Raw genomic sequence first — 23,222 nt, 5'->3', positions numbered from 1 at the left:
TCTCCGCATGAGCCTTTAATGTAGTGGCGGAGGAGTGGGGAGAGCACAGCGTGTGTCAGCCATCTTTACACGACCGGTGGACAAATTATTTCGCGAAAAATTATTATTTACGCATACTGATGGGCCCTTTCATTATTCATATACCACATATTGTTAAGGATTGTTTAAACTATTGCGTTGGAATGTTAAACAATGCTAAGTTTTATTTATAATTGTTTAATTCACACCATCGTCGAGTACGTACTCTGTATGGAGTTTACATGCAGCGATTGGTATTCTTGTAAAAACTTATTTTAATATTTGCTAAGATTTCGTATCGCACGAATCAATGATTAATACCATTACCATCGCGACATCGCGTTTTACAGGCAAAAAGACAGATTTCTCTCGCATCGCGAACATCACTTAGGGGCAATCTTTCTAGTTCCTCGAGGTACGTGGACCTCCGCAAGATCGAGTTCAACCTATCGGATAGTTAATACAGATAACTAAACTCCTGCCTAATTATAAATCTAAATTAATTTACATCCTACCTATCTGATTATTTAACAAAATATATTAAAATATGTACTCGTTTGATGTTTCTCTTGTATCTTCTGTTTATCCCACGATGATTTCCTGAAACAAAAAATAAAACAATATGAAACAAAATTGTAATAATTCTTAATTCTTATTTCTGTAAACCTACAACTTCCATAGGAATATGCTCTGTAACATATTCATGTTACCGCCGCCATGCTTTATCGTTTGCTTTACATGTCGTGGTTTAAGCCTTTCATTTTTACGAATCCAGCACCAAGACGTGCCATCTGAACAAATTCTGTTAATAGTCACAATATGATCAGGGGGTCTTAAAACGTGTATTTCCGCTAAAAAAAATTTTCGAAATTTTTTTTTCATTATGGCATCTTATACCTTAGGTCGAAAAGTAAAAATGCTGGGCAGTCGAGACTTGGAATCGTATGCCGATTATCGCGAGGTCGTATTTCAGCTGTTTCTTTTTTACCAGAGCAAGAAAGAAAGGCTCACACTAGCGTTCTTTATCGTTTTCCCGAAATTATGCGAAATGCCAAGCTCACGTACAGGTGAGTCGTACGGTAGTATATGTAGGCTATCCCCACCACTCTGTTAGACGCTAAGGAAGTTCGTCGTCACTATTGTCGATTTCGATGCACTCAATTATGCCCGATCTGGCTACACTGCACGTAAGTCCAGTAGGTGAAAGGTCTACTCGTATAACTCGTCTGTGTCTGTACCACGTTTCTTAAGATAAAAAAGAAAACAAGAATTTACATTTCTTTCGAAAATTTCATTTCGTTGTTAAATACATACATACACAAGTTACTACATTAATTAAGATTTTATACAATGTGTTTCAACACCAGAAAATCTTGGCGGAAACTTTTCTAGGAGACGTACCGTGATTTTGATACAAGATTTAGAAGCGAAATATATCAGTGTTTCGATTCAGGTGAGTTTGTAACCTTATTTGTCAACTAATTCTTTTCGTATAAACATTATTTAATTATTTTTCAAACGATTATTACTATTAGTAGCAAGTTTCGATAGTCAGTTACTGAACACAAGCATCGTAAGAATTTCGATCATGGCGGTTGTCTATACACAAAACTCATTAACCTGAATATTCGTGAATTTATTAAAAAATATCTATTTGATCGTGAGATTTTAGTCTGTAGCATGAACTTATATCAATAATTGTTCGAGACATTTAAGGTTAGGTCAAACAAAATATGTGTAAGCAAACGTTCGATTGCTCTGTGTGAATATATTCTGACCGTTTAACTGTGTGACATTTCTGTTAAATCTGTTTATTTTAAACGACAGTAATTTTAAACTATATGTTATCAGTCACTTATACATATGGAAGCAAAATTATGTAAATTATGTACCTATCAATTCTGCTGCATGGCATGTCTTCTCACCACGCATGACGCGAGATTGTCTAGATAAACAGCTACATTTTTGCACTCATTATTATTCATAGTAATTGAACATTAGCCAAGACTCAGAAATATTAGTTTCATTCATGTACTATATGTGTATATTATAAATTATTGCCCTCATAAGGTCCTTTGTATGAAAACGGGTAGTCAAATACAGTAGTGCCCACATAAGTGACCGCAGCTGGTCGCGAGCGTGGTTACTTAAGTGGGCACTACTGTACAAGGTTTATAATTTATACAGGGTGTTCGGCCACCTCTGGAAAAAATTTTAATGGGGGATTCTAGAGGCCAAAATAAGACGAAAATCAAGAATACCAATTTGTTGATGGTGGCTTCGTTAAGAAGTTATTAACGTTTAAAGTTCCGCCCGTACTGAATTTTTTTTCTTGAAAGTGGTTAGGAATTCGTGGGTATGTATATTAACCAAAAATGATTGTAATAAACCCCCGCAACCAAAAATAATTTTTTCAGAATTAATTAAAAATTTTTTTTTTCGTCGAAAAATTTAGACACCTACCACCTATCGATTTTTCTTAAAAATTCGTTTTTGAATTTTAATAATTTCGTTTGACGTCCTACAGAAAAGTTGTTTAATACTTTTTTGTAGGTACCTATGGGCTCTACTTCAGAAAAAAGTTTCATTGAAATATATTCACTATTATAGGAGTTATGGCTGTTTGAAAATTGGACCATTTTTATGGGGTTTTTCTAATATTACGTGGTCAAGGACCAACTTTTCGTATATTTTTATAATTCCTACATATTCTACACTAAAATACGCGACGTTTGGCTTTTTGAACATTAAAATCCGTCAATCCGTTCAGAAGTTATGACGTTTTAAAGATACGCACGTAATTTCGAAGTAGCATTTCTGGCCAGAAATTATATTTTCGGTAAGGAATTTTTTTCTCGAAAATGGTTAGGATTTCGAGGGTATGTCTATTGACCAAAAATGATTATAATTGATCCCTGCAATCAAAAATAATTTTTTTAAAACGATTTGAAAGTTTTTAATTTTGTCGAAAAATTTCACACCTTCTCGAATTTTTTTCTCGAAAGTGGGTAGGATTTCGAGGGTATGTCTAATGACCAAAAATGATTATAATTGACCCCCGCAACTGAAAATAATTTTTCCAGAGCGATTTGAAATTTTTTAATTTAATTGTTAATAACTTTATAACGAAACCTCCATCAACAAATTGGTATTCTTGATTTTCGTCTTATTTTGGCCTCTAGAATCTCCCATTAAAATTTTTCCCAGGGGTGGCAGAACACCCTGTATATAACAATATAACAATATATATATTTAACAATATTTGACAATTTATTTACTTTCCCCGCAAGAAAATTTCTTTATTTGCATCCATAAAACAATAGAGTAAAAAGTATCATTACCTTACAAATTCATTCGTTGATTTCAATTTGTTTGAAGACTTTTTAAGAAGTAATTTTTTGATTAATATAGAAATAATTGGATAACACAGATATATTACATGACCGCAGTAGTAAACTGAAGAATAAACATGATGGTAACGAGAATACGATAACAAAACGAAAGAAACAAGACAGTAGCCCATAAAAACAAATGTGTAGATTTTTGTAACTATCCAGAACAAAATTCGAAGTGTGGGATGAGATTTTAATAAGCCTTGTAATTTCTCCTGTTTCCCCAATATTTCAGTCAACTGAAAGAAATAAGAAAGGAAACCTTTTTAATGTTGTTTTACTTCATTTGGATTAGATCAATCACTTACTGTAAACGATTAGCTTAAACTGTACCTCGACCAAACGAGTCGTTTGTTAATAAATGTCTTGTAAATAAAATTTTTTGAAGAAATGAAAATAGTTTGAAATATTAGCATCAAGCATTTTTAACAAAATTCGTTATTATTTATACTGATTGATTTTGAAAAATGTGATTAACGTATAAATGAAATTACACTTACATCTTTCTCTGCATACATTATAATAAACTCAAGAAAGAAACATATGTAATATCCCGAATGTAATCCATGCCATACTGCGAGAAAAAGTAACGTGGCAAACTGACTGTACAATTTATGTCCCAAAAATTTCATCCTCTTATAAATGTACTCTGCACACCAATTATTGGTGTTTATATTAAATGACATAATATAATGATTAAATCGAGTTGCTGTTTCAAAAGTTAGCAACTTTATATTTTCACAACCATTCCACAGAGCTCGACCTTTCTCATCTTTTCCATTATATGTTAAACCAAAGATTATGCAGACCTAATATAACAAAAATCATTTTATATAACATAGAATAAATTATTAAGATCAATTATTAATAGTTGTAACACATTTAAGAAATACTCCATTTTTTAAAACTAAATTAAACTTTCTGTCGTTATATTTTTATCTTATTTTGATAAATACCGTAGATTCGTATTTGATATTAGTTAATTAAAGTAAAAAATATATATATACATACATAGGGCGATTTACTTAACTTGACGACTTCAAGTAAATCAAAACATTAAAAATAGAAATCACGTTAAAATTTTTAAACATAATATTTGTAAAAAGAAAAAAGAAACAATTATAATACAATATATAACTGTCTCCTTTGATATCAAGGGATTCTTATTTAAATAACTTCCGTTATTAAAAATTGTCAAGTTAGGTACATCATCCTGTATACTTTCCTTTTCTTACCCCTTCAGTGAGCAACCAGCAGCAAATATATTTATAAAGACTTATTTGACCCCAAATTCCAATGAAAAGAAGTCGTTTTAAGAAAGTGTGTTCCTGGAATTCTGAACTTAGCAAATACTGATCTGTGATGAACATGGATCCCAATTGGAAAAGAACGATGTATACGAATCCCATACACATTCGTAAAATACCAGGAATTACACAATCCGGTAAATGAGCTTTGTTAAAATTCTAAAAACGCAAAAAAAAGAAAATGAATTGGAGTAGACAACGTTTTAAAGTAATTGAGCTGCCTAATATTTTATTCGTTTGATAATCCCGTAGAAAATTGAGAGTAGCAATAGTAATTAAAGTAGTATAAAATCATTTTTAATATTTTCTTTGCGATTAATTAACATTTTAATGTAACTTACGTCGCCCATAAGTCGTCCATTTACGTAGTCCAGGTACCTTTTCATACTAAATTGTGGTCCAACTAGAAATGACCCTGGAAAATATGTAAATGCTGCAACCTCCAGAAATGTCGGTTGCGTTTTCAAAGCCACTTGTTTTTGCAAACCAGATAATTTTTCCTAAAACGATAATTGATCTTAATTATTCTTAGTTGTTTCATTGTTTTATTTTTTTACGTTCGATTTTACCGTTATATTTATTTAATTACCGTTACGTGCCTATGGTGGCGGTTCTCAATCTATACCCGGTCATAATTTGTGATAATAATATTCGCAAATAATGGAATATATTAATATTAAAATTTGCTATACATAATGAGTAAATACAGGGTGTTCGACCACCCCCGGGAAAAATTGTAATGGGAGATCCTAGAAGCCAAAATAGGACAAAAATCAAGAATACTAATTTGTTGATGGAGGCTTCGTTAAGAAGTTATTAACGTATAAAGTTCCACCCATACAGAATTTTTTTTCTCGAAACTGCCTAGGATTTCGGGGGTATGTCTTTTGACCAAAAATGCTTGTAATTTACCTCTGCAACTGAAAATATTTTTTTCAAAACGATTTGAAATTTTTTAATTTCACCGAAAAATTTCAACACCTACTCGAATTTTTTTCTCGAAAGTGGTTGGGATTTCGGAGATATGTGTATTCACCAAAAATGCTTGTAATTTACCTCTGCAACTGAAAATATTTTTTCCAGAACGATTTAAAATTTTTTAATTTCACCAAAAAATTTCACCACCTACTCGAATTTTTTTCTCGAAAGTGGTTGGGATTTCGGAAGTATGTGTATTCACCAAAAATGCTTGTAATTTACCTCTGCAACTGAAAATATTTTTTCCAGAACGATTTGAAATTTTATAATTTAATTTTTTAATAACTCTTTAACGAAGCCTCAATCAAGAAATTGATATTTTTAATTTTCTTGTTATTTTGGCTTCTAGAATCTCCCATTAAAATTTGTAATATATTTCAAACAAATATCATCAGTGTAATATATGAGAATGATATATAGTGCGCAAAGTTTTCCAATACAAAAACATTTTGTAGATAAATTCGTACGCATAACACTGTTTATCGTTTTCGGTATTTTAAACAATTTCAAGAAAATTTCATTAGGAATGAACAAACATATATTAAGATTTAGAGTCTGAGAACCGTTTGTCTACAGTACACGTTATGTTTCACGTACTTCGGAACTTTTGCCGTCCAATAAATTGAATGCAAGACCAATTAACCGCAGAGTTAACACGCACTGGGGCATAGTCCATTTTATATCGTAATCGGATGTACTAGTTGTGTAATATCCTGTCAATGATAGAAACAAATATTAATTTTTCACTTTCAAATTGTTTTTGCATTTATATATACAACGACTATTGTCTAGTTTATGGCACACTTGTCCAAACCACCAGAAACAAGGCAGAATATGCGAATATACTAGCAATTGCCCTAACATTGTTAGACAAGTTGAAACGTTATTGAAATCTATCCTAAAAGAGGCACTTTCTGAGAAATGTTTCTAAGAAATCGTGTCAACTGAACGGTACAAATACATTAACTTTAGGTTCATGGACACCGATTGAACTTAGTTTTATCGAAACCCATAAACGTTTATTTTAAAATGTACATATATTCATATCGTTACGCAAATAAAATTCAACGTAATTTCCCAACAAATAATATTTATGGATTCTGTAACTTTAAATGCGAAGCGTGAAACCCAAGAAATTTATGAGTTCCTGTAAATCTGGTATTAAACGATCGCGATATATGAATCACCCGGTATATTGTATAACTCGAGGCAAATTGCATTTAGTATAGAACGCGGCTTCGAGCAATCAGTATTGCTTCGGTCGTAGCGTCAAGAAGAATCGTGTTGTAAAATATTTTTCCCGACTGTTACATCGAATCTAAGTGAATCAGTGCAAAACATTAGTGAAATAATATTCATTTCACCTTGATGTCATTTCTTTCTAATGATCAAAGGTGAAAGATTTTATACAAACGCATAATAATTCACCCAACGTAAAACATTAATGTTTAACGCGATCTCTTCTTGCAAATAAATTCAGAAATTCAATCTTATTTCATATTTAAAATACAAGCACGTTGGATTTCTAACAAATTATCCGTTGTTTGTACTACGGTGAAACAAATGAAAAACATATATAACACTATATTTAATTAATAGCTGCTTGCCACAGAACAATGGAGTATCTCAAAATTTTCGACTGGTTTTCGAAATTATAACGATACTAATATTTATCGGACTAAAATAAAGTCAGCCAACAGTAGTTATTGTCATAAAGTTTTAAGAACTTTTGTTTTTATACGCGATTTTTTTTATCCCTCGATTTTGACCAAAAAATATATTAACATATTCGAATATTTTTTTAACGAAAGTAATATGCAGGGTGTTCGGCCATCCCTGGGAAAAATTGTAATAGGAGATTCTAGAGGTCAAAATAAGACGAAAATCAAGAATACTAATTTGTTGATGGAGGCTTCGTTAAAAAGTTATTAACGTTTAAAGTTCCGACCGTACTGAATTTTTTTCTAGAAAGTGAGTAGGATTTCGGGGGTAGATCTAATGACCAAAAATGATTGCGATTGACCCCCGCAACAGAAAATAATTTTTCCAGAACGATTTGAAATTTTTTAATTTTGTCGAAAAATTTCATACCTTCTCGAATTTTTTTCTCGAAAGTGGGTAGGATTTCGAGGGTATGTCTAATGACCAAAAATGACTGTAATTGACCCCTACAACCGAAAATAATTTTTCCAGGACGATTTTAAATTTTTTCATTTTTTCGACAAATTTCACACATTCTCGAATTTTTTTCTCGAAAGTGGGTAGGATTTCAGGAATATGTGTATTCACCAAAAGTAATTGTAATTGAGCCCCGCAACCAAAAATAATTTTTTCAGAATGATTTGAAATTTTTTAATTTAATTTTTTAATAACTTTTTAGTGAAGCTTCAGTCAAGAAATTGATATTCTTGATTTTCGTCTTATTTTAGCCTCTAGAATCTCCCATTAAAATTTTTCCCAGTAATGGTCAAACGCCCTGTATATTTAAATTAAATACAATTTAATGTAATATTCGGTTATTTAAAAATGTAAATTTTCACTTTTTTCTTTATTTATTTATTTCATTTTAACATCATTCTTTCAAACTTATATTTACACCGCCCCAGTTACGTGTTGAAAATGATATAAAAATAGAAATTGTCGAAATTTTGTATACATGTAAGTGTTATATAAAAAAATTTGTACGAGACATAGTTGATAAAATGTTTTAACATATAAATACGATTCAGAAAACACTCATTGCGTAAGGTGGAGTTATATTTGAAACATCCTATATGATCGATACTATATCATGTATCACATTTCACAAAAACGTGATACACGCTACGGTCAGAGTAACCGCAGAAGACGTGGAGCTATAATCGTCTCAAATTTCCAATACGAGACGAGATTTCCATCCATATAAAAATTGGCAGTTAATAACGAAGATTCGAATTTATTTGAAAAATCTCGCATTTAGGTCGAAGTCCTGATCTTTCTAAAATTTTGAGATTCTCTGCTTAACCCACCGTCAACCGTGCCTGGGTCCACTCTGTCCAATGTCCAGAATAATCTCGTCGAACTAATTTAGACTGATTTAAGCCAACAAACAAATTGTACGTGTTATGTTGGCTGTAGAAAGAAAGATTCAAAAACAAGTAACAGTTGTTTCAAACTAGAAACGAGGTATGTAGATGTTACGTATAAAAAATTATTTATTATTTATACATTGCAAAGAGTGGATAACGTTTTTCATGTTTTCTTTGTATCTTCTTACCCCTTAATTTAAAAATATCACTATAAACCCAAATGATAAAAGTAAAAGAAAATGGTTGACTGAGTTTATACCGACCCAGACATGATTGCCGACAGCCATTAGAAGCTTCATTTGACGAAGGGTTAAATTCGAAATCCCAATTTACGTTCGATAATACAATGTTCAAACGTTGCAAAGCGATTAAAACTAAATTAAAAAATGTACCTTTGCTGACTAGATCGTATACAGAAATTGTACCAGAACGACTTAAATACGAACATTTAATAATATAACTTATTATAACATAGGAACTATAAACCCAAATGATAAAAGTAAAAGAAAATGGTAGACTGAATTTATACCGACCCAGACATGGTTGCCGACAGCCATTAAAAGCGTCATTTGACGAAGGGTTTAATTCGAAATCTCAATTTACGTCCGATAATACAATGTTCAAACGTTGCAAAGCGATTAAAACTAAATTAAAAAATGTACCTTTGTTGACTAGATTATATACAGAAATTGTACCAGAATGACTTAAATGCCCACATTTAACGTTTTAAAAACACTTATCGATTGAAATTAATTGGTAACGATGTTTATGGTTTAATCATAAGGAATGTGAACGACGTATCATGATCTTTTCATACCGTATAAAAGATAGGACATATTGATGACGAACGTGATGAAAACGCACGAGGAAGTACCACCAAGAAATTTCATGACAAAATATGTCAAGCATAATGCTGCTGCTGAATGAATCGTATTAAACCCTGTAAGTATTATTAATATTATTTGTATCATTCGTTTGTCAACAAAACAAATATAAATTGGTTGAATAAATTAAGAAATGGAAAGTGACACGTGCAAGTTAAATCGGGTGAGATCGACGATATCGAGCAAATATCTTTGGTTCATTCAAAGTGAAAATAATCAAATACTAATAAAGATATTTAACGTAGAAATTTAGTAAACTACAGGCATGTCTTACAATAACAACTACAATAAATTTTATTTTCTTATTTCGATACATTTATTTTATTTTTGATTAACACATTTTTGGTTTCTTTATGATTTATTTCTACTTTTGAAAATATTATTGCAGATTCGTGACCCTAGGTTGTTTTAATCTTAAGTAAAAAATGCAGTAACATATTCAAATTCTAGTAATATATTCTTCTAGTAATATATTCAAATAATATCAGAGAGTAATGTCTCTAATTACAATTTTTAAAATTATATACAGATATTAATTGTAATTGTAAGATATAAATTCATATATTTTACATTGAAACAAAAAATGGCACGGACAAAGTTTTTACACTGAAGACACGTTTTTCTCAAATGCTTTTCGTCGTGTAATTGTTGTTTTAATAAATCAAAGTACAAATAATTACCGTAATTCCAGTAGCAGGTCAAAAGCCCGCAACTTGTGCAAAATAAATGCTGATAAACTGGATTTTTTCCATACAGCGTATACCTGTGAAGAAGGGCGATGGGTAATCCTGAAAGTTTAATCATATTTGTAAAAATAGTATTTTGTAATCGAAACCTTCGTTTCAAATATTAGTACTGCTGTAACTGTTTTTCACTCTTGAAACACTACTATATTTTGCTAATGTTAGTAACATTTTTCTATAGATTTTTGAAGCTGTAGAAGACGTTAAACTACATTGTACAGACTCTTACTATTATTAAAATTCTTATTGTTACTTTCAATAATATATAAAACCAGAACAATAATTGTAGTACGTACCTAAGAATAACTGTCATAGTAAACTAAGAAATGTAACAGTAAATTTGTTATTATTATTATTAACAGTTTTTACTATTGTGAGAATTATTGTAGTTTATTGTGTAAACATTTTGCAAGCCTGCAGTTACAAAGTTGTGATATAAATGAAAGCTATGTAGAAATTAAGTAAACAAAATAATTTCAGGATAATTACGTGTTTGTACAGAAGAGGTATTTAGTCTAAAGCACCCATCAATGGAAATAAATACATCAAATATGTTTCTATGCAGAGCAATTCAGAAACTTTGAACTATATTATTTCAAAGTAATAATTATTGAACTATATCTGTTTCAATTAAACTGTTTTTTCATCTCCATGTATTTAAAAAAAATATACAAAAAACCTTGTTACAGTACCAACAAATAAAATCTTAAAATTAAAAATATAAATATGCCTTGATAAAATTTATCAAAAACATTTCTTTTAAATAAATATACTTATTGCTAGATTCATTTAATTCGCAACGAACGCGTTAATATCGTCTTATTTATCTTGTAATAATAAGCAAAGTAAAATAAAATAAAAATACACAGATAATAATACTATTTAATATAAATAATTAAAGTCATTCCCACACAAGTTACAGAAAAAGATTATGTTAAATTATATCTCTGAAAAAGTTAACACGCGGTAATCATACGAATTACTAACAATAATGAATTTTAATTTCTTTTTATAATAATGATTTATTGAGTGACTATAGTAGGTACATGGAAAAATGAAAATTCGATTCGAATATCAATTTCTGTAATGACTGTCAACATTGTTATTAATTTTACAATTTATGAGGGAATTATATTATCATAAACACTTAAATGAAACTCGTAACATTTCCCAAAATAGACATAACCAAACTTTGCTTTAAATTTCAAGGTTTAAAAAATTAGATAAATTTTGGAATCGTAGAAAATACAAGGACAAAAACAAATAAGTCAAAATGTTGATTACGCAATCGATGATTAAGTAAAAGTATTAAGGGTTCACATAATACGCTTATCATTAATGATAAATGTAATCAAATATATGTAATGTGTTGCTAATTGTCTTTATTACCAAGTAAAATGGAGATAAGAAGACGAACTGCGGCCTCGGATACATTTAAAGCTTCCGAAATACTCAACAATATACTCGTAGACATTGTCGATCCTTTTCGAACTTATTTTTATAAATCAATCGTTTCACTCCTTTAATAAGCCCTATAATGTTTCTATTGAATTTTTGTTCTGTCAACTACATTTTAATAAATATGCCTGTAATTTTTCAAAGTAACACCGTAATCGTTGGAACCAACAGAATTTTAGTTAAATTTTATAATTGGTTGGTAAGACCGAAAATTATACGAGAGAGGTGCATAGCTTCGACGAAGGAGTAGACAGATAGCAGGAATATTCTGCGAGGAAGAGTTTAATCTGTTTAATTGTTCTGTCAAAAAGGAAACTATTTTAATCTATACTGATTCGTTGTAGCTAGATTTATCTTCAGATGGTGTCAAGGTTCGACATCAACTACTGAAATGTAAGAAAGCTAACGAAAAAAATTCCCTACAATGTCGCTACAGAGGACCTGTTTGATAGGTCTATGCAGAAATGCCAGATTCAGCACCCGGTGCACTACTCGCCATGCCAGATCATGCATACGTGAGCTCGTGGAGTTTCGGAAAGCCGACAAAGGCAAACTAACACATGCACTCTTTCTCGATTCTCCGAAGCTACCCGAAGTAATTTCGGACCGCCTTGTAGGAGTCGAGAGAGCCGCTCAAGTTGCGTGGAACAGTTCGTTACTTTCAACGCTAGATGGCGCTTATTTTCCGACCTCAAACCCCCTGGTGCTAAAATGCCCAAGTTTGTCGTGGAATAGTTCGTTACCATCAACGCTAGATGGCGTTTATTTATCGACCTCAAGCCCCCTGGTGCTAAAACGCCCAAGTTTGTCGTGGAATAGTTCGTGACCATCAACGCTAGATGGCGTTTATTTACCGACCTCAGGCCCTCTGGTGCTAAAACGCCCAAGTTTGTCGTTGAATAGTTCGTATCGTCCACGCTAGATGGATTTCTCGACAAACTTGGGCGTTTTAGCACCAGAGGGCCTGAGGTCGAGAAATAAGCGCCATCTAGCGTTGAAGGTAACGAACTATTCCACGACAAACTTGGGCGTTTTAGCACTAGGGGGTTTGAGGTCGATAAATAAACGCCATCTAGCGTTGATGGTCACGAACTATTCCACGACAAACTTGGGCGTTTTACCATCCGGATTTCTAAAGTGCATGTATCTTATAGCTAAGAGAATAATGGGGAGAGGAAAAGAAAGATAAAAATGATGAGAAGACATAGAATTCTTTGAAATTATATCATTTATTGCAATAGATTTACATTATACAAAGCTTTAATACATATAAACATATTATATTATATTACATCATGTCACAAGTTGTCAGCAACGGTCAGCAGTGGTCAGCGATGGTCAGCTGACGTCTGGAGATGTTGGCAGAGGTCAGCAGAGGCTGGCAATAGCCAGTAGTAATCATTATACATTGTCAGAGGTATCAGGAGTGGTCAGCAGTGTTCAGCAGAGGCCAGCAAAGGCATGCACAGGCAAGCAGAAACCTGGAAAGGCAAGCAGAGACTTGTAGGGGCATGCAGTAGTAAGTACTAATCGTTATACAATATTATCTGAAATACCTGCAGTGGTCAGTAGCATTCGGCAGAGGCCAGGAAAGTTCAGCAGATACAAGCACATGTTGACAGAGATCAGCAAAGACCAACAGAGGTTAGCAGAAGTCAGTAGTAATCGTTATACGTTGTCAGAAATATAAGCGGTGGTCAGCAGAGGCCAGCAGAGGCTGGGAGAGGCTAACAGTAGCCAGTCGTAATCGTTATACGTTGTCAGAAATTCCAGGAGTGGTCAACAGCGGTCAGCAGAGGCTGGGAGAGACTAACAGTAGCCAGTCGTAATCGTTATACGTTGTCAGAAATTCCAGGAGTGGTCAGCAGCGGTCAGCAGAGGCCAGTGGAGACCTGTTGACGGGAGGTCGGATATTAGTGTTCAAGAACGAGAAGGGAAGTGTGAACCTTTCTTTCTCGATTCCCACGAGACGGTCCGAACTTACTTTGAGAAGACAAATGTGAAATGATTTTACACTCCGTTTAACAATAACAATAACAAAGAGTATATATTTTACTACAACGCAATGCGTCTTGTCTTTGGTTAGTCACCGTACTCTCACGTGTCTTGACTCGATGAGTTTTTTACAGCAACGGAAACGAAAACGCAGGAAGGAGGGAAGGACGCGCTCCCGCCATGCTACGCTGCGCGCGCAGCCTTACGGCGAGTTCACACAAGCTGCATGCGTTTACCCCATAAGCTGCAGTATGGGCGAGACCTCAAGTCTCGACCTCGCATCTATCTATCTTTTCTAAGTTCTTGATTTGTTTGAAACTGATGTATGCTATCACTTATGTACTATCGCGTTGTTTAGTGTCCAATATTGGATAATAAATATTAGAAGTAAGGTTACACCTATATGACATTATATTCTGACGCTGTTTTATATATTATTAAATTCCGTTGTACTTTCATTGTCGATAGATTTAGTAGTGTAAAAATGTATAATTAATTTTTGTGTTATTTATATGTGTTCAAATAACCATTTTTGTTGCAATATAGTGTAATTAATTTTAGTGAATTGAAATATATTAATAGAGTGTAATATCACAATTTCTCTCTTTCACTCTCTATGCGTATATTCTATATACCATTTAAATAAAATACCTTTATCAATAAGAAAGTTTCATACCATTTAATTTAATTATAAATAACTTCTAAGTTTTAGATTCGTTAATTAAAATAAGGAACAAAATGGCTCCAGTGCCTTTAGAGGGTCATCAAACTCCAGTTACCAACAATATACCACAAGAAGGAAATCGCGGTGGTTCTATTTCCCTTGGAATGCTTATTGATTTTATCATACAACGCACTTATCATGAACTTACAGTTTTAGCTGAATTGTAAGAATGTTTATAGTGTCAAGATACTTCTATGCCATTACTATTAAGATACATCTAAATAAGATTTAAACATAGCATGGATTAAATTAATAGACACAGTAAGAAAAATTAATTTGATATGTCCAAAGTATTTAAGAAGTTTTAATATATGTTTACAGATTACCTAGGAAAACAGACATGGAACGTAAAATAGAGATATATAACTTCTCAGCTAGAACTAGACAATTATATGTACGATTACTAGCATTGGTCAAATGGGCTAACAGTGCTTCTAAAGTTGACAAATCTGCGGTATTTTTAAAATGAATATTTTCTTATTTACATTTGTATTACACAGATACTTTTATATACAGTACTGCCCACATAAATGACCAAGCTCGAGACCGGCCGCGATCATTTATGTGGGCACGGTTACTTCTCAGAATTCAACGGTGATAAGAAAAGAGGATAAATGCGAGTGAGATACAATAGCTGACACCCGAAACCATATATATATAATGTATCGATAATGACCGGCGTCAAGTTACGCTCGACACGCTCGATGTCGAAGCCGCTTGGCTTCCAAGAATTGGTGGGGATAACCGCGATCATTTATGTGGGCAAAAATCCGGTCACTTATGTGGGCACTACTGTAATTGATACAAGCTTATATTATTGAATGACTGAAACAAAGGTTCTTTTGGTAGCACATAATGGCCTTCTTGGATAAACAATCGCTACTTTTTGTCGATACGGCCGATATGCTTGCACGAATGGCTCGAGAAACATTAGTACATGCCAGGTTACCAAATTTCCACATTCCTGCCGCGGTGGAAGTTTTGACAACTGGAACGTACAGTCGTTTGCCAGCATGCATAAGAGTAATTTTAACTTGTAAAAATCTATCGTTAAATCGATGAAAATCATTTTAATTTTAATGCTAGACATAAAAATCTTTTTTTAATAGGAAAGAATTGTTCCTCCAGATCCGATCACACCTGCAGAGAAAAGAAGTACGCTTCAGAGACTAAATCAAGTCATTCAACACAGATTAGTAACTGGAAATCTGCTTCCACAGATGCGTAACTTGAAGATCGAAGCAGGAAGAGTAACATTTCTTGTGGAGCAAGAATTTTCAGTGTCGCTTACAGTTATGGGAGATGGGCCGACCGTACCCTGGAGATTACTTGAATTGGAAATTTTAGTTTCAGACAGAGAAACAGGAGACGGCAAAGCTTTAGTGCATCCATTGCAAACGCGCTACGTGCATCAAGTATTAATGTTTTTATAAATTACTATACTTTCTTTTTAATTAATTATTTATCATTGAAATAAGTACTTTCAATTGCAAGGTGGTTCAATCGAGGTTGGCAGAGAGTTCAAATCCGTTGTCCGAAGTTTATCACATATTGCATTATTTCTGTCAATCCCTTCAACTGGAAGTACTTTATTCCCAAACACTGCGATTAATACGAGACAGGTTGGATGATCACATTCACGTAGACGAATATACACCGGGAAAATGTCTTTCTGTATCGTACTGGAGAGAACTAACTAATAAAGATCCCCGATCGGAATTGGGATACAAGCTCACGGTACAGGTGGATCAACACGATCCAGCTAGATCTCTTGCGATAGTACACGTTCCATCTTTAGGCAACAAGGAAAGTGAAATAGCTGACAGAGCAATCAGGTCCGACCAGTTGTCGATGGAATGTTTGTTAGTGCATACAATTTATATACGCACCAGAAGTAGGTTATTAGATTTAAAACAAGAGTTACAGACAATGTTGAAAGATGTCGAGTGTACTTTAGCCGGATCGCCTGCAATTCTCTCTGTTCCAATTTTGCAACCTTGTTTGAGAGCAGAACATCTTCTAGTTACCGTCGATACTCATACAGGGATGTTGCAATGCCATGTACCTCAGTACAAGGCACCTTTGGTGCCTGAATTAACTGCTGCCTTAAACGGTGACCACTCTCGTCTTTCATCTTTGATATCGGAGCTCAGGTGACCTTCTTTCAATTTTTTACTCGACTTTATTTTACATTTATTCTTATCTTTTGTTTCTCTCCTTTTTCTATATTGTTGCACAAAATACATTGCAGATTTTGGATAACGCAAAGAAGGTGTGAAAAAACACTACAGCACCTTCCAGCGACTTCCCACGAACGTTTGCCGGTTCTCCATCATCCGGATCATCCTATGTCTAAAATCAGTAGACACCGTATGTTCGTTCAGCTCCATCGGCATCCTACGGTGATCTTGATAGTGGCGTTTAAAGAAAAGGAGACATCGTCGTGCGAGATCGAGTGCTCGTTTCATCTTGCGGTGGTAAAGCACAGTTCCGTAGAGGATGATCCTCACGATGACAGTATCGAAACTGAAATTCCAAAAATGTATTTAAAAGTTCAGAGTCTGATCGAATTTGATACTTTTGTGATAACCCATGGGCCTTTTACCAGCGTCGATAGCGGTCAGTTTCTTTATTACTTGTAATTATAATACATCGATATTACCATTTTGTTTTAAAGAAGAACGAAATGAAAAGCTTTAGCCAATATGTCACAGAAGCTACAGAGGCAAGCAGTATAAAACGCAGAAGCACCGGACCTAGCGGAAGGACTGACACCAGCGCTACGTTGCAGAACAGAAGATCCAAGCAGCCTGCGTACTTTATTCCAGAGCTGGCGCACGTAGTTGCTCTTTGCGACGAGAGAATACCTTTTGTAACGCTAGCGCAAGAATTAACCAGAAGGGACATAGCTCATCAAGGACTACAAGTAGAAGCAAATGCTACTGCATTAGTTTTGAAACTGGTTCAATTACCTATGCCTTCCGGCGTTACAAATTCTGACTGTGCATGGTACGCGCTTCTTAAAAGATTGCTGAGTGTTTCGATCAGAGTCCAAGGTAAAGGTATGGCCAAAACGTGGATGGCCGAGTTTGTGTTTTACGGCAGCCCTCTGTCTAGCAGCCACCCAAAAGAACAAGGTACCACCATCAATTTTTTAAGATGATACATTTAATTTGCTTTAGTAGTTTCTCAATTACTTGTATGATTTGTATCAGGGCTACGCAGGCCTGTATATTTCCAATATGAAATGGGAACAGCGGATACTGTGTCACGCACGGTAGACGCATTGCTCAACGATTGGGCGCAAATTGTGCACCTCTATTCTATAGTACACGATTTGGCAGAATACTATAAGATGGGTATGTCATAGAACATTATTGAAAATATATCTACCGACGATGTACGAGATAATAATAATTTATTCTATTTTTTATATAATTCAGAAAAATACAGTTTGCGTAATATGATTAGCGTAAAATCATATAACTATAGTAAATTAGTCTTAACTTATGGTCCAAATCGTGGAGCCACCGTTACCGTGCAATGGAATACGATCGATAAAACGTTTAAGTTAATCTTTGGGAAAAGTAAGTGTCGTTCCACAAGTACAGTAGTGCCCACTTAAGTGGCCACACTTGAAAGCCAAGCGGCTTCGAACATCGTTATCGATACATTGTATATATGGTTTCGGGTGTCTGCTATTGTATCTCACTCGTACTTATCCTCTTTCCTTATCTCTGTTAAATTCTAAGAAGTAACCCATACTTACTTAAACGAGTGCGGCCATTTAAGTGGGCGCTACTGTATGTTGTTAGTGAATTACTTTTACAATAAATAACAAATGTATTTTTGTAATTATATAGGTCCAACGAGCACTACGATTAACGCGCATTCGATTATGAAAGAACAACTCGAGGCTCATTTGAATAGACACAGAAATTTAGCACAACTTACACACATTCTTCACGAAACGTTTCACCCTCTTACGTCGATCAGTAAACTGCCAACTATTCCACAGCTTTGCGTGTACAATTCGGTATGACTTTAAAATAAGCTATATAAAAAAAATTAATTTTTACCCTTTTCTTATAGCGGTACTTCGAGTCACGAGCTTGCATTTACCGCATACGCGTCTTTAAAATAATTAAATTTGAACGTATATATACGTCCCTTGTAGCGAAATAGTTGATTCAGTAAAGCCATAAATTTATGAAATTTATTACATCCTAAATTTTAATATTATTATTCATAATTTTAAATTGTACTTTATCGCAGCGACCTCAAGTACCGGTACAAACCTTTACTATCATGCCGCAATGTGTAACTCTAGTTAGAATTGCATACCAGGGTATGTACTGTTTGGAACTACGTTTACGTGGAGGTGGTTTAGTGAGTTTAAGAGACGGAGCATACAGTCGCTTTGATAGAAGTTACGTCGTAGATGAATTTACCCCAACGCAAGGCCTTAAGGTGAAAATTCTAGAAGTTTCTATTGTTTTTGCAAAATAAAAGAATTGTACGTAGTATTTTCTATAATTCATTTTATTGCTTATAGCCTTATGTAATGATCTCTATACGATTGCGTAGGCATTTTTGTCGAAATACGTGGACGAGAGTGCGGTTTTCCGTAGACGATCTCAATCGGAGGACGACAATCCTCCATCCCCTGTAACAATGGATAGCGACGGTGGTAGTGGAAGTGGAAACGTAGGTTTCCTGAGCCATCATAGAAGTGGACCACAATCGCCTGCACAGCAAAGAGATGGCTTAAGATTTCATCCACCCCTTACACCACCTTCTGGCAGCAATCCTCATACTCCAGCCAGCCCACACACTACTAATATATCGCAGGTAACCTTTTAGATTTTTCCATCAATTTCGTATATCCTTTTAATAGTCTATGTACATTTCTAAAAGTTTATAAGTAGAATGACTCTTTAAAGAATTTTATATAACAATTTTAATGTTATTTCTGGGAAAATTTCAAACTCTGCTTGGAACTGTTATTAGCGTCCGTATCGAAATTTTTCAAACGCGGAATCCTTTCGAGATAACGTGTACATGATTTCTTTACAACGATTTAGACGAACCAACATCAAAGTTTTGGAAGCAGCCCGGCCACTTCTTTTAATCTGGCTTCACCGCCGTCTCTTCCACCTAACACGCCTAATATGCTGCCACATCCTTCGCCGAGTTCTGGTTTGGTCGCCAATAGTCCTCTGAATCCAATGCACGTTCCTAGCCCGGCTGGTTTAATGCCTACTTCGTCGCCTGGTCCTTGCAGCAATGTTCAAGTGGGACACTCACCTGCAGGATCTTTTATGCAGACAGGTAATAAATTAAATATACATATAACTTTAGTATCCTTTCTTCAAATTACAATGACTTTCGCTTGAGGGGGCTAGGGGGTAAGATGACAACAAGCTACCCCACAATTATTAACTGTTTATTCGCGGGTGTGGGTCACATGCAGCCACACATAGGTTAAGCTATAATGTCTCTGAACTACAACACGCGTAACAACGTCTCTAACAGGACTGCTCTTTGACGACGTCTGTAACGGACTGTTCTATGACAACGTTTTTACCAGACTGTGTTTCTTTCTTAAACCTCTACTCCCTATATACACTGCCTTACCCTAATAGCTAAGGGAGAGAAAAAGAGATAGGACAGAAAGACGAAAAAACGAAACTGGAGAATATCTAGCGTAGGGAAAGTTTAGCTAGTGAAAGAGAGTAATAAAAGTTAAGAGGCTCGCTGGCGAAACCTTGAAGGAAAACAGGCGTCTCGTACGGCTCTGGTCGCCAAGTGTTTAACAGAACGACCAGGCTCGCACGAGACCCTGGGAAAATGGAAAAATAGAAAACTTAAAACTAGCCTTCCATTCCATTCCCATTCATACTCTGGCAAGGGCGTAGTGGCTATACAATGGCCGCTACATGCTCATTATTTACACCGTGTAAAAAGAAAGAATTATTGCAGCTTTTAGATACAAATTTACGCGTTTGCAATTCGTGGGAATTTGGACAGATTTTATTTAAAATAAATAAGTGACAAGTAATCTTGTAAAACTTATATTAATAGTGTTGTGCAATTTTAGGGCATATAGACGGGAGTCCGTTTCCGTCTTCACAGAGTATGGCTTCACCAGCGGCATCTAATTGGCCAGGTTCCCCCAATGTACCTAGACCATCTCCAGCACGACCGGCACAGAGTCCAGGACATGCTGCTCTACATAGCCCTCAAGCTTCTGATCATAAGGCAGGAACACATATTTCAAGAGTGCTTCCACAACGTTCCTGGGCAGGCGCTGTACCTACGCTGCTTACCCACGAAGCATTGGAACTGCTTTGTTGCCCTTCTCCGCATCCTTCCGGTCTTTCCGGGCCAGATCTCTCTCCATTAGAAAGATTCTTAGGGTGCATCTATTTGCGTAGACAATTTCAACGATTCATACAAACCGATGACTGTGTACGAATTCTTATTTTTATTTATTTACATACTGTATTTTACATAAAATATTAGTTCGTTGCTTTCATAATGTATTATAAAAATATTAACAGCTAACTGCGATCAACAGTACCGAGCCAGGAGTTGTGCAATTTAAGGTAGAAAGCTTACAGTGCCGAGTTGGTTTAAATCCGCAGCATTTGCAATCTCTTCATATAAAAGTACAACCTCTTCCTGAACATAAGGACCAATGGACACTCGAAGAGTTACAAGTAATTTTTTTTTTTATGGTTTGTACTTTAATTTTGTTATTTTTTATGTACTTCTATTTTCTATTTTTTGTTTTATAGATCATAGAAAAATTTTTTGACACGAAAGCAGCAGCTCCGCCATATAAACCAAACACGCTTTCTGGTTTTGGTAGGATGTTAAATGTTCCTTTCAATGTCCTAAAAGATTTCGTACAAATTATGAGATTGGAACTAGTACCTGGTTTAGTACAGCATCAGACACTTAAGTGGAATGTACAATGGTGTTTAAGGATTCCTCCTTCTGGCACTCCGATCGTACCCACTGGTATGGCAGCTGTGCTTGTGTGCAGAAATAAAATTCTTTTTTTCGTAAGTATATGTGAAAAAAAAAATACGATTTTATTCAATTTTGGAATAATGTATTTAATACCCGAAAACTATTTATCAGTTGCAAATAACAAGGATTGGATTACCATACCAGGGAGAGACACCCTCTCTTGTTTTACCATTAGTTTACGACGTCAGCACAAATTTAACGCAATTGGCAGAGAAACGTGATCCTAGTCCAGCTTCTGCAATGGCCGCTGCATCCCTTCAATTAAAGAGATTTGCCGAATACAGTGCAAATCAATCTGAATGTTCTCTTTTCCCTGCTGTTCTAGATTTGTTGTCTAATTTGACTCTTCCATCAGAGCCACCAGTTATGCCTCAGGTAAGTGTATGTTTGTATAAATAGCGTACTTAAAAAACTAACTTGATGAAGGGCACGCATGAATTTTAAGCTAAAAATAAGATGTTTTACATTAAAATATCTCGAGCATTTATGCTAAATATCTAAATTTAAATCCCGTTTTATTACTTTCTGTCAGAATTTTTTATAAGTTACGTCAAACTGAAAATATTCTTTCCTTCCATGAAAGTTTTGTTTTAAAAGGACTACCATTAATAACCGATCACTCTGTATATAATAGAGATATAATTAATAACACTGTGCTCGTGATTATTTGACGGACATTAGTTTTATTTATTTATAAAAGAAATCTGCGTGTGCAATATATTTTACGATATTGTAGTATAATGTAAAAAATAATTGTATATACAATGTGGTCTGAATAAAGTGTTACAAAGCTGTTTTATCCGAAACCATTGCAGATATCGACTTCAATTCCTTTTCTAAAGATGCAAATATGTATACGATTTGGTATGTTTAGGTGGTTCCGTCGCCAGCTAGTGGACAGGTAACGCCGACACAGCAAATTCAAAGCCCTGCAATGCAGTTACATTCTCCTATGGCTGGAAATCAGGGCCCCTCGCAAGGCCCATACGGGATTCAAAGTATGCCACAGATGGGAATAATGGGCGGACCGCCCCAATAGGATATGCTTTACTCTCCGAATCCCCTCTGTTTATCAACTCCATCGACCTGGATCAACTAAGTCGTATTGCAACGTCCATTTTATATGTCTTTTTATTTATTCAATGGACCATTCTGGGGAATTTCAGGAGAGTCGTTTTGTAAAAACGTTCGTTTTGCAAAGGATCTAGCTATGAACTTTACACCTGTAAAAACTTTAACTAAAATTTTGTTTATACAAATTTGTACACATCACAGAAACAGTGTTATACGATAATTTAAGAATAGACGGACTATGTTTCGTATCAAGGTAAGTGTAATTTATTAACTGAATAAAATTTACTTTTAATACAATCCATTTATCTTTTAATTTATCTTGTATCTTTGTGCAAACCTACATTCATTGTACTCGAACATTGAGACCGACTGTAAGAAGAATCATATTGCAAACTTTTTAAAGGTACAAATTTTATTGTAATAAAGTTTCAAGGTAGTAGAAATATTCTTCTAAAGTTGAATGAAACTTCTAACATTCGGAAATGAATTACTAAGTAGATTGAACAAATTATTACTGTACCATGTATATATTATATTAAAGTA

At 34.4% G+C, this 23,222-nt stretch overlaps 2 protein-coding genes and 1 long non-coding RNA gene across 5 annotated transcripts; 1 reads left to right on the top strand and 2 right to left on the bottom strand.

The window, feature by feature from the left end:
- Positions 1-530: 530 nt before the first annotated feature.
- On the bottom strand, positions 531-12,609 carry Nes (lysophosphatidylcholine acyltransferase 3 protein nessy). The gene is made up of 9 exons (XM_076769948.1): positions 11,780-12,609; positions 10,328-10,435; positions 9,581-9,703; positions 6,293-6,408; positions 5,059-5,217; positions 4,646-4,876; positions 3,911-4,219; positions 3,360-3,649; positions 531-618 (listed from the first exon to the last, which is right to left on the bottom strand). The coding sequence occupies exons 1-9, from the start codon at positions 11,862-11,864 to the stop codon at positions 546-548; spliced, it is 1,494 nt and encodes a 497-aa protein (XP_076626063.1). The 5' UTR covers positions 11,865-12,609; the 3' UTR covers positions 531-545.
- Med14 (mediator complex subunit 14) lies at positions 9,606-22,931 on the top strand. 3 transcript variants are annotated; one of them, XM_076769944.1, is made up of 19 exons: positions 9,606-9,705; positions 14,550-14,730; positions 14,889-15,021; positions 15,417-15,590; positions 15,677-15,982; positions 16,062-16,720; positions 16,819-17,186; positions 17,282-17,704; positions 17,783-17,926; positions 18,011-18,154; positions 18,431-18,603; positions 18,843-19,037; positions 19,155-19,418; positions 19,652-19,898; positions 20,668-21,038; positions 21,131-21,289; positions 21,368-21,637; positions 21,717-21,980; positions 22,480-22,931. In XM_076769944.1, exons 1-19 carry the CDS (start codon positions 9,687-9,689, stop codon positions 22,642-22,644), a joined length of 4,659 nt encoding a protein of 1,552 aa, XP_076626059.1. In that variant the 5' UTR covers positions 9,606-9,686; the 3' UTR covers positions 22,645-22,931. The 3 variants fall into 3 exon arrangements, with proteins under 3 accessions (XP_076626059.1, XP_076626060.1, XP_076626061.1); XM_076769945.1 differs by lacking the exon at positions 9,606-9,705 and adding an exon at positions 14,090-14,230; XM_076769946.1 differs by lacking the exons at positions 9,606-9,705; positions 14,550-14,730; positions 14,889-15,021 and having other exon boundaries at positions 15,497-15,590; positions 15,677-15,722; positions 15,788-15,982.
- LOC143344165 (uncharacterized) lies at positions 13,041-13,958 on the bottom strand. The gene is made up of 3 exons (XR_013080072.1): positions 13,833-13,958; positions 13,405-13,740; positions 13,041-13,329 (listed from the first exon to the last, which is right to left on the bottom strand). It is a non-coding gene; the product is annotated as an uncharacterized LOC143344165 (long non-coding RNA).
- Positions 22,932-23,222: the final 291 nt, after the last annotated feature.

The sequence above is a fragment of the Colletes latitarsis genome, chromosome 7 (genome assembly GCF_051014445.1).
Source record: "Colletes latitarsis isolate SP2378_abdomen chromosome 7, iyColLati1, whole genome shotgun sequence".
Taxonomy (NCBI): Eukaryota; Metazoa; Arthropoda; class Insecta; order Hymenoptera; family Colletidae; genus Colletes; species Colletes latitarsis.
The sequence above is the reverse complement of the archived record's forward strand: the minus strand, read 5'-3'. Positions and strand labels throughout refer to the sequence as shown.